General features: G+C 46.6%; 1 protein-coding gene across 9 annotated transcripts in view; it reads left to right on the plus strand.

Annotated features, from left to right (window-relative positions):
• Positions 1-11,513, plus strand: part of Pmp22 (peripheral myelin protein 22) — a 30,566-nt gene extending 19,053 nt beyond the window's left edge. For all 9 annotated transcript variants that reach the window (NM_001302257.1, NM_001302258.1, NM_001302261.1 and 6 more), the window contains 2 exons: positions 3,085-3,225; positions 10,218-11,513. In NM_001302257.1, coding sequence (NP_001289186.1) covers positions 3,085-3,225; positions 10,218-10,381 — 305 coding nt within the window. In that variant the 3' untranslated portion in view covers positions 10,382-11,513. The remainder of the gene's footprint in view (positions 1-3,084; positions 3,226-10,217) is intronic.
• Positions 11,514-12,094: the final 581 nt, after the last annotated feature.

The following is a 12,094-nucleotide window of genomic DNA, read 5'->3' on the forward strand; positions in this document are numbered from 1 at the left end:
CTCCTAGTTATATTTTATGCTTAGGTCATCTCTTCTTTCCTGAGATGTTCCTTGCCCCGCCCCCTCCCCAATATACAGTCAGTTTGGAAGACTATCCCATGTGGGTTTAAAAATCGTTTATAGCTTTTATCATTTGCATGTAAATTTCCTATCTGCTGCATTGAGTCAGCCCCTGCTGTGGAATAATTTGATCCCTGGTTCTGACTTACAAACCTGGAACAAGAAAGCTTTTCTCTTCGACCCCCCTTACATTCCAGCTTGAATTCTGTTTTCTTGGATACTGCCGTTTATCTTTCATTTGGATTATCATTTATTTAGGGTTTCTGTTTGGTGTCAGATTGCTGTTTGTTAGGTAGGTCTCTTAGGCGATTCACTAGAATGATTTAACTCAAAGAGCTGTTCCCTGAGTGATTTGAACTCATCCCACATCCTGTGGTTGAGGCTAGAGTTGCTCTCACTATGAGAAGCGAATGTGTTTTATCTGTTGTACTCATGGTTGAAAACCACACTCTTCATCTTCTCATCCCCACAGCCAGTGTGGATGCTCAGCAAGTGCTCACAGAATAAATCTCCCTGCTCCCCAATTCTGTTTTGATTTGAGAACCAGTTTGGGGTTCACTTGGGTATAATGAAGTTCAACTGTCAATAATTGAAGTCCAGCGTGCTTTTCATAATTGTATAAATTTAACACATCCAGATTTCAAGTTTCACTTGATTTGTGAGATCCAGAGGTAATTCACAACGATGTTTGTGAAAGATCTTAGAACTGGAGAGGGAGACCCAGTGTAGCGTCTGCTCTAGTCTTCTACCTCAGGACGACAGTGTATTCTGGGGGATTCCTCCTAGTCCCCGCAGGCCATAGCTCTGGGGCCTTGAACTTGTGTCTTCTACTTCATCTCACTGAGCTAGATGTGTTTTAATGTAGCAGGAAACTTCATCTTTATTGCAGAATGATTCTCCAGAAAAAGCCACAGTGTCAGGGAAAGACACATATTAGTGGTGGTTGGCCCCTCAGACATCACTGCATTGCTTCAACTGAGAAAGAAATCAGCGGCATGTATTGTTGTGGTGAAAGAGCACAGGAGTCAGGAGTCGGGGCTCCAGGGATGTGACACCCAGACTCATCAAACACCTCTGGAAATCTCTTTCCGAGCAATCAAGCTAGGTTAGTTGTACTTGCCCTTCTTTCATCTAAAAAGGCTGCCAGTTCATCTCTGGAAAAGGATTACAGGAAACTCCAGAAGGGATTCGCTGATTTTACACCTGAAGGAGTTCTCTTGAGCTACTCGGAACTCACAACAGGGCAGTCTCATTCAGTCGGTCATCTCAAGTTTCCTACTCCCTACTCAAAATACCTGGGACCAGAAAGATTTAAAATTTAGGCTTCTTTTAAAATCTTTAAGCTTTTCACATACACAGTGTTGGCCATGAGACCCAAGTTTAAATGTTGAATAGTCATATACACTAGGGCATATGAAGCCTGGGGATAGTTTTATATGGGCTATTTAGTAATTTTGTGCATTTTTATGCACAGCATTTCTTGGTATGGCATTTTCTACTTGGAATGGAGTACTCAAATGTTTAAGCTGTCTTAAAAGTTTACATATTTGGAATGTTTTACATGGCGGATTTAGGTTAAAGGGGCACTCGACATCTTTAAATAATCCAGATCCGATAACTTTGAATGTTGTGCTACACATGATGCAAGCGTCTTTTGATGACAGGGTCCTTCTGTGTAGCCCAGGCTGGTCATAAACTCACCTTGATCCTTCTCTAGGCTTGGAATTATGGGTGTCTGCCACCACCAGATGGTGTGTGCACTTTTAAGCTCTTGCACACTAACTAGTTACTGCTTAAAAAGTCAGCATGCTCACCTTCGGTTCTCTTCTTTGGTGAGAGTAGGGCAGACATGGTACAGCCCATCTGGTGGACCCCTGCCACAAGCAGCTCAGCTTACTTCCTCTCTCATTCCATCTAACGTCAGATTAACTTGCAGCATACATTGAGCTATGGGATACCCTCCTTTGCCTTAGTTTCAGTTGGAACTTTAGAGATTTGCTGACATCTTTGAGGGTTGGCAACAGTGAGAACATGGGAGCCTCAATCCTATCTGGTGATTTGATAAGATACAGATGGCTGAGGCCAAAGGCTCTGGTCCAGACTGACCAAGGAAAAGATAGAATTGGCAGACAACATGGCATGTTCTTCATGCGTAGCACCTGCTTTCTGTAAGAATACCCCCAGCTCTGACAGCCATCCCTGGGATCTCTTTGGGGGATGCTAACTTAGTGAATACTGGTTATGAACTATTATTTTTAGAATGTAGTAGAAGGGTTCCAACAAGCCCTTCAGAGGTCCATATTGTGTGTGTCGGGGGTGATCTTTGAATATTGGGAAGCAACAGATATTACCCAAACCCTCAAGCACATATACACAGAGATGTGCCTTGGTTACTATGGGGTTGTGGCTCAGTGAGTAGAAACTAATATAAATCAAAGACGCACTCAGAACACAGCAACCACTGAGGACCCCGCACCCTGCATCCTGCAACCCCCACCCCTCACACTGCAGTGTGGACTGTTTCTGCTCATGATGGTGGCTAGCTGGGAGCTGCCTCACACCGCCACTTCCTGCTACTGTCCCCCTTGTGATGGAGAACTATACTACACACAAACAGCCAGCCCAGGAAGAGCTCCGAAGTCTAAGTGTGAACAGCCCTGTATTACCTTTTTGTCGTAAAGTTGAAAATTACAGCTTAGATTATACAAGTCCTGAATTGTCTGCTAGCTTAAGCAGCACGTTTGGGAGAAAGAAAAAAAAAAACTTGGAAGGCAGTTCAGTATATTTCAAATGGCACTTAACTCCTACTAGCAAACAGCTTTCCCATAGCCCTTTCCAGAAATGTCCAGGGTTTGATAAGAAAAGATGGCTTGTCAATTGTCTTTTTTAAATGCAGGAATGAATTGTTTTCACCAGGTTGGTGGCTCAGCCAGCCAATCCGGCTTCCTTGTTCCCACATGCCCTATGGCAGGTCCTCCTGGCCATTCCCAGGCTTGTCTAACCAGGTCTGGTTTCTTCCCCCAGAATGGCTGCAGTCTGTCCAGGCCACCATGATCCTGTCTGTCATCTTCAGCGTCCTGGCTCTGTTCCTGTTCTTCTGCCAGCTCTTCACTCTCACCAAAGGCGGCCGGTTTTACATCACTGGATTCTTCCAAATCCTTGCTGGTAAGTTGTAGATGGTGACGTTCATATGGGTCTTGAAGGACTTGTTCCCCAAGGGATGGATGTGTGTGAATTGGACTATTGGATGTTTATCCCAAAACGTTTTCTCTCTGTGTCTCTCTGTGTGCCTTTCTGTCTCTTTCTCCCATGATCTCATCTCTCTCTCTCTCTCTCTCTCTCTCTCTCTCTCTCCCTCTCTCTCTATTTCTCTCTCTCTCTCTCTCTCTCTCACACACACACACACACACACACATTTGAAATTGCAAATGTTCCATTGCTCTGTGGAATGAGACACATATAAAAAGAATCGTGTGCTCAAGAAGAAAAGCCTCCAACATGTCAGATCTATCACCAGGAATGAAGCTTACAATATGGGCACATCATTAGAGGTAAATGCCAAAGCAGTCTCTTTTCTACAATGCCATATTAGTGAATATTCACCAAGTCTAGACATTATACTTGATCTTAGCCCAAAGGCCTAGGAGAGGAGCTCTGAGGTCCAGTGATAAGGACCCATGTGACCCGAGTGGCCTCTGAGTTAAGGGACTTCCCTTCAGGCGGACATTCTTCGAGTTCCCCTAACTGTTTAGAAGTCTGCGTACTGTGGTACTTGCTTTTACACCTTTGCTTCAACTTTGAGCTCAATGTGAACATTCTAGAACACCGCCTCAGATGCCTCTGGCTTTAAAAGCACATGATTTGCTTATACTTAGGCCCTTTGAATCTAGCTGCTCGTCTCTCATGAGACTTGTTTTCAGCCACAAGTCGTCAGCTGAGTGGCCCTTACGGTAAATAAGCTATCTGGAGTTGGAAATGTTGAAGTGAAAGTGGCTGGAATTTCCTAAGAGTGCTCTGTTCTCAGTCGTTAACTCCTGTCAAAATGATCTGAAGGGAGCTCTCCTAGGAATCCTGGGTTTCCAGAATGTTCATTGAAATTGCTGGTAGATCTTTCTACTCAAATTGAAAACCAAGGAATGGGGCTTTATCTAAAGACCTCAGATTCTCTCAGAATACCTCAGATTCTCTCAGAGTACCTCAGATTTTCTCAGAGTGTGATAATTCTAAGTCAACCTTGTGGGCTTTCCCTCCCCAGATCATGATGTTTATGAAGAAGGTAGAAGCTGGAGGGAAGATGGGGGTAGCATGGGTGGAGGTGAGAATTAGTACACACTTGGGAAATAACAGTTTAACATCAAGGAAGAATTAGGAAAAACTCAAGCACCTGGGGAAGGAAAGAGAAAGGGAGGTGGAGAAGGAGGCAGAGGAAGGAAGAAGTAGTCTCATGGTGGCATGTGTGTGGCTGCCACAGTGGACAGCTACATTCGATGAAGGGCAGGTCTTCAGAGCACTGAAGCACATTAAGTGGAAATCAATAGGGAATCCATTGAGTTTCAGAAGAAGATACTGTTACAGGTATCATCGCTGCTTCCTTTTTGAAAATTAATTTTTAATTTTTAAGCTCTTATTTCTCCCTTTTTATTTGTTTTCTACGTATGGAAGTTTTTCAGAATGCATGCATGCATGCATGTATGTATGTATGTATGTATGTATGTATGTAAAGCATGTCATGAATAGTTCTGAGGCAGCCAGAAGAGAGCATTGGATCCTCTTAAACTGGGAGTTACAGATAGTGGTGAGCCCCTGTTGTCTGTGCTGGGAATTGAACCTGGCTCCTCTGCTAGAGCAGCCAGTGCTCTAAGTCGATGAGCCATCTCTCCAGGCCCTACAGCTTCCTTTGGAAGGGCATGCTGTGGTCTGTATGGACCATCCTTGTGAGTTAGAGCTTAGGGGAAGGACAGGAGACCACGGAGGGGGCCCTCCTGTTGCCTGGACCTTCATCAAAGTCACAGCAGCTCTCTCGGCTTGGCTGCATCGTTGCCAGAGTCTCTGAGTGAACCGTATTTCTCGATCACACACTTTTTTAGCTTGGCAGTTTTCCTGCAGGAGTAACAGAAAAGCCCCTCCTCATCTGTTTCTCTGAATCAGGGCAAGATGACTTTATTCTGCAGAGCCACGGGTAGTACCAGTGTTCGGACTCTCTCCCTGATGACTTGATGGGGAGCTATCAATGCCCTTATCTTGCTGTGAGGTCTCCTAGGACCTTTCTATCAGCAGAAAAGTCACTCATGAGCTGTGAGTTCTTCTAAACCTCTTAGGGGAGAGTGTCCTGCCCCTGCTTTTAGATTTTGGAGTCACTTCTGTTCCTATCGTTTGTTATCCTTTCCTTTGCTGTGTTGGGTCAGGCTTACTAGATGAGAGACCATTAAGGAAACCACACAAACACGGAGTTACAAGTAAAACGTTGTGTGCTTTAATGTCCAGCAGCTAACTAGCTCCGGGCAGACACATAGAAGACCCTCAAACCCCCAACTGGTGCCAACTGGCGCCACTGTGTCCTTGTCACAGAATCCAGCTCAACTCAAATATGTAGGTATCTTAGCAAACTTGGGAGCTATAGCTTGTGTCCCAAGTCAGGTCCAGCCACCTTTCCTCAATAAGCCAATCTATAAAGGACTACATTAAAAGTGGAAAGCAGATCTATTCAATGTGGCCATGCTGGGGAGAGGCACAAAAAGATCCAGGGCCCATTTCCCCCTAGACTGCCTTCAGGGTACTTACTCCTGAAGCAACATCAAAGTTTAAATAGAGGGCCATGAATGTGCACATCTCAGCATCCCCAGTCAGGGTAGCGACTCACCCACCACTGACCTGTCATTATCTGGGTTCCAGACTCATCTTGAAAGATGTTCTGACAAGTCCATAGAACCCTGTGAAATCTCTGTCAGGGAGGCGAGTTCTCCCCCTGCTGGTGCCTTTTCCTTCTCCCAGCATGAGATTTCTAGAGAGATTCCCATTTCCTTAGGGTTCATTGTTTCAACTGTCCTAGAGTTAGACTGAAAAGAAAGACTCAAGTGTCTCTTTAGAGTATCTTCATTTCTGCCAGGCTGGTCCCAGTTACTGTGGTTGAGGGGGACTCCTGAGGGAGTCTCATCTTTCCTATTTGTGTCATTTCTTTACACACACACACACACACACACACACACACACACACACACACACACACGCGGTGCAGGGGGAGAAGGGAGGCAGAGAGAAGGGACGAACACAGGGCAAAATAATTGATGGGGAGGTTGGAGGTTACTGTACACGCTATGGCCCTGTCTGTTTTGAGTGATTCAAAGGTAGTGTAAGCCAGACACCACACAAAGAAACCCTTCTCCATGATTCATCACTGACTTTTCACCGGCCATGCCCACATGGCAGCGCAGTGATGATACGGGCACCTATCTAGGCAGCAGTGGTCATTTGGAAAGAGGACCAGAATCTCCAGAGTCTAGCCTGTGGGATAGTAGCAGCTCTTCGAGCATCCTGTGACTCTAATGATGCTGATGCGAGTGAGCTGATATATGGCTATGTCTTCTACCATCAACGTCTCTAGATGGGCTTCTGGGGTCTGCTTTCTAGCTGGCTTCTCTGTGGCTTCTGCCCCTGCCTCCTCAGTGCAGATGCTCTGCACAGGCCTCCCAGGTTTCATTGGCTGAACGTCACCACTTCTGTCTTTCCTTGGCTGCTCAGTTGCCAGGTCCCAAGTGCATGTACATCGGATGGCCATGTTCCACCCTCCTTCCTCCTCTTCCCCCCCCCCCATGTCCAGTCCACCACCTGGCACTGCTGTGGTATGGTGTCCTCTGTGGGTGCTGTGCCAATTCTTTTCTCTGTACTGACTGAGGCACTGCACCTGTGTACACATCTACCCCTCTACCTCCTCCCTCCCGCCCTATGCCCACCCCTAAACCCCATTTCTGCTCAGCTGCTGGAGTGATCTCTCTTCTGCCTTTTTGGGTTTTTCATTAAATATTATTATTTTATTGTAAGTGTTTGGCTGTTTTGCTTGCATGCATGTGTGTGCCTCACTTGTGTGCCACTTACTATAGTAGAGGCCTGAAGAAGATGGCCTGAAGAAGATGTCAGATCCCTTCAGGCACTGGAGTTGAACAGTCGTCATGTGGGTGCTGAGAATTGAGCCCAGGTCCTCTGAAAAAAGCAAGCAAGCACTCTTATCCGCTGAGTCATCTCTCCTGGCTCTGTTTTTATTTTTGAATCATGATGTAGCTCAGGCTGACCCCTGAGGTGCTTGGTGTCAGCCTCCTGAATATTGGGATTATAGACCTGTGCCATCTCATCTGGCCTTGGAGATAGCTTCCCAGCACCCGAGCCTGCTCATGCTCCTCCCTTGCTGGAGACCCCTGCACAGCTTCCCTTCCCTTCCCTGTCCCCTTGCCATGCCTCTCTGGCCCTGGATGAGATTCAGCCTCCCATCATGTCCCGCCAGTTGCCACCTGCTCGTATTTTTCTATGCTTTCTCCCAGTCTTAGCCTTGACCTGGTTCCTCTTTTTGGAGTTTCCATCCTGCCTGTCTTCATCTGGTCACCTCTTCCATACCTCTAAGACCCAGCTGAATTACCGTCACCCCTCAAGGCCTCTGTTCTGCTGTGTGGAACTCAGTCCATCTAATCTTTCAGGGTACTGGGGACATTCCTCTTAGAATGTCTAATACTAAATAGGACTACACTATTTAGTATTGAAAGGGGTGTCTGTCTTTTGGACAGGTATCCCTTGAAAGTTGGAATCTTGTCTCATCTATCCCGGTACTTTCACTATTTGGGACAGTGTGTGCATATAGGAAGCACCCTTTATTTGCCAAAAGAACCCAAAGAGATGGGGATGATGAGGAATTACCAAGAATTCCTCAGTTGGCCCTGTAGTGTCTCTTTCCAAAGGTTCTGAATTTGAATTGCTTGGCTGGGATTGCCATTGCTATTCAATGGCTGAGATATTCTCTTTCAAGGGCTTAGGGAGTGTGTGCAGAGGGTTGTCACAGACCCAAGCATTGTGAGACAGATACAAACTGCTACTGCTTGAATGTTCAATGTCATTGTGTTGATATTGTCTTAATTTGACCTGCGGGTGGACTTAGCACTCTCCCAGGGGCCTTACTTACCATAGGTACCTAAATGACACATCTCTACCAGCTGGGTAATAAGTCACTCTTGGTCATGAATGGAAACTCATGTTTCTTTGTCAGGGAATGTAGACACAGCTGGTTCTCATGGCTGCCGAGGCACTCACTATTCATGTCCATGACCAGGAGATGCCTCAGGCAGAAGCCCCATCCAAATGATAAGCTTCATTCTTTTTCTCTCTCTCTCTCTTTCACACCTAGCTCTTTTTTGTGGTATGCTTCCTTCTTTATGGCCCTGTCCCCATTAGCTAGGCCACAGGCAGCCCAAGACAAAGTCAGTCTTCCTCTTTCTTTCCCTATTTCCCTTTCATCCTTCCCTCCTTCTCTACCTCCCCTGTGTCCCCCTCTTCTTCCTTGTTTGCTTCGTGTCTTGGTTTTCTTATGTCTTAAGATGGAGCCTCACAGTCTAGCCCAGGCTGGCTTTGAATTCAAAATCTCCCTGCCTCAGCCTCGCAAGATGCTGAGACATTGTGGCCTGTGTCACAAATGCCTAGTTTTGTGCTTTCCTTTCCGTTTGTGTTTATAGAGTTAGAGATGGGCCTTACACATGCTAAACAAGTATGCCACGCCAATTCACACATGTCCCTGCTAGTTCTCAGCAAGAAGAGTTGCCCAGGGGGAAATAGGGCAAGATGACTGAGGACCCTGGATCAAGGCTGATCAAACATGTCCCAGGAGATCTAAACTACTATCGTCCTTCAGTCGGACAATGGCTTCTCATGACACAGTCAGCTTTGCTGTCTCTGCACTTTCTATAGGTAATGTCAGGTCTTAGGTCCCGTCCCACACCAATTCCAAGACTATGGTGTGGCTTTTCCAGTGGAGGCAAGCTGAGTGGGCATATTCTCCTCTGAGTTGCCAAAGGACAATCTGATCAGGGTGGATTGTGTGACATCATCGCCCTTCTGCTGTTTAATCAAACAAAGTTGAACTGTCCAGCATGTCAGCAGCCCAAATAGCAGTGAGGTTAGCCGTAGGTGGCCCAGGGAACTGGAGCCCTGGAATCGCACAAATCCTACACAGACTGCTGCCTTTATAATAGGCCTTCAGAGCCACTCAAAGGCTCTGTTTTCACTAGGGAAACAGATCTGGCTTTGTCCAGCTCCAGCCTAGGGTGCTGATGTCATTGGGCCTTTCTCTGTGGAGGGACATGGCTGCCACATGGGCAGAGGTGGTCAAACTTGAACATGGCAGCTGCACCAAAGAGTTGGGGTGGCCCGACCCACCTGTGTGTCTGAAGTCTTTTCATCTGTTTTAAGCTTCAGGCCTGGTCTTGGAGTCCCCAAGAGGAATGGAGCTGCTCTTTATCTGTCTCCTCACTGGGGCTTTGACTCTCACCTTTGCTGTCCTTATTTCCTCCTTGCCTTCCTCCCCCCTCCCTCCACCGCAAACCTTTGTCTGACCTGCATCACCAATAGGTACTGCTCCCTTACATTCACGGACAGCAGGACTAAGGGAACCAGTTCTCCTGTGGTCAGCAGAGAGTCAAGCCTTTGCTGTTGATCGGTGACACCACCAGTGGTACAGAATCACTTCACTTCCACTGTTTTGTTTGTTTTTTTTTTGTTTTTTTTTTTTTTTTTTTTTTTTTTTTTTGGTCATGCATAACACTGCCTGTCTGTACAGAGGTTTGGGGCTTCACCAGCATATCTGCACCAGGTTGCTTCATAGAAGAGTTAGGCAGGCTCATCTTGCAGCCTGGGTCCTCACTGCCTGTCTTGAATGACCTAGGAAGAAGTGTTATGCTGAAAGAATGAGAAATGAGGGAGTGTGCTGGACCCTCAGAGAGGGGCGTTGGCCTGAGCGGCTATTGTTGGGTGTGGGGAGCCCCTCATTTGCCTTTCATGTGTTTTCCAGCTATCTCCCCTCCAGGTCTGAGCTGGGAGGCTCAGACACATCTTCCCTGCCTAGTGTTGTAAATGCCCACCTCCGCCTAGATCCCCGCAGTTACCTGCTGTCTTTCTCCTCCCAGGTCTGTGCGTGATGAGTGCAGCGGCCATCTACACAGTGAGGCACAGTGAGTGGCATGTCAACACTGACTACTCCTATGGCTTCGCCTACATCCTGGCCTGGGTGGCCTTTCCCCTAGCCCTCCTCAGTGGTATCATCTATGTGATCCTGCGGAAACGCGAATGAGGCGCCCGACGACGCACCGTCCGTCTAGGCTCTGAGCGCGCATAGGGTCCACAGGGAGGGAGGAAGGAAACCAGAGAACAAAACCAACCAACCAAAAAAGAGCTAGCCCCAAACCCAAACGCAAGCCAAACCAAACAGAACGCAGTTGAGTGGGGATTGCTGTTGATTGAAGATGTATATAATATCTATGGTTTATAAAACCTATTTATAACACTTTTTACATATATGTACATAGGATTGTTTTGCTTTTTATGTTGACCGTCAGCCTCGTGTTGAATCTTAAACAACTTTACATCCTAACACTATAACCAAGCTCAGTATCTTTGTTTTGTTTCGTTTTTTTTTTTAATCTTTTTGTTTTGCTCAGACATAAAAACTCCACGTGGCCCCCTTTCATCTGAAAGCAGATACCTCCCTCCCACTCAACCTCATAGGATAACCAAAGTGTGGGGACAAACCCCAGACAGTTGAAGACCTTTACACTATGGGTGACCCAGTGCATTTAGCAGGAGTATCCACTGCCCGAATCCATGTGTGAAGCCCTAAGCACTCACAGACGAAAAGCCCTGACCGGAACCCTCTGCAAAAACAGTAATAGCTGGTGGCTCCTGAACACTTGACCCTGTAGACGGAGTACTGGGGCCACACGTTTAAATGAGAAGTCAGAGACAAGCAATCTGTGAAATGGTGCTATAGATTTACCATTCCTTGTTATTACTAATCGTTTAAACCACTCACTGGAAACTCAATTAACAGTTTTATGCGATACAGCAGAATGGAGACCCGATACAAACGGTTCATAACTGCTTTCATACCTAGCTAGGCTGTTGTTATTACTACAATAAATAAATCTCAAAGCCTTCGTCAGTCCCACAGTTTTCTCACGGTCGGAGCATCAGGACGAGCATCTAGACCCTTGGGACTAGCGAGTTCCCTGGCTTTCTGGGTCTAGAGTGTTCTGTGCCTCCAAGGACTGTCTGGCGATGACTTGTATTGGCCACCAACTGTAGATGTATATACGGTGTCCTTCTGATGCTAAGACTCCAGACCTTTCTTGTTTTTGCTTGCTTTCTCTGATTTTATACCAACTGTGTGGACTAAGATGCATCAAAATAAACATCAGAGTAACTCACTTGTCTCTCCCGGGTTTTTCTGAGTCCTGGCTATGTGTGTACGGCACAACTGAAGATGATATGTTGTCAGTGGAGATCATTGTGCAGTTGATTCGGTTGCCGTCTGGTGCTACAGGAGTGAGGTGGTGGAGGGAACAGGTGAAGCCTTTGGTGTCTGCACAATGTCTGCCAGTTGTACAGAGCTGAGGAATAAAACCAGAGGTCGGGCTGTAAGTGGCCTGGAAGGAGCCTCAGTGTTCATTTACTCCTTCTCTGAGATGGCATGGACGGGGAGCACAGGGGCATGGCAGGAGTTGTGCTCTCGAGCAGAGATCTTCACGAGAAAGAAGCGTGGCCTCTGAATCACTGGCTGAATGGTGCTTTGAGTGGTAATGGTGGTCAAGTGGGATGGCTGAGCTTTTCACCCCATCAGGAAGGCAGAGGTCATACGCGTTACTTAGCTCCAGGCTTCTGTCACTCTCTAGCCTTTGTAGTGGTGCAGTGTGTCAGCAGGCTACATAATCTTCCACATTTATTGGCCCCTTATTCTAAGATGTACCAAAGGTCGGGAAAGAATGAGAAAATTCCTGTCATTAAATTT

The sequence above is a fragment of the Mus musculus genome, chromosome 11 (genome assembly GCF_000001635.26).
Source record: "Mus musculus strain C57BL/6J chromosome 11, GRCm38.p6 C57BL/6J".
Classification (NCBI taxonomy): Eukaryota; Metazoa; Chordata; class Mammalia; order Rodentia; family Muridae; genus Mus; species Mus musculus.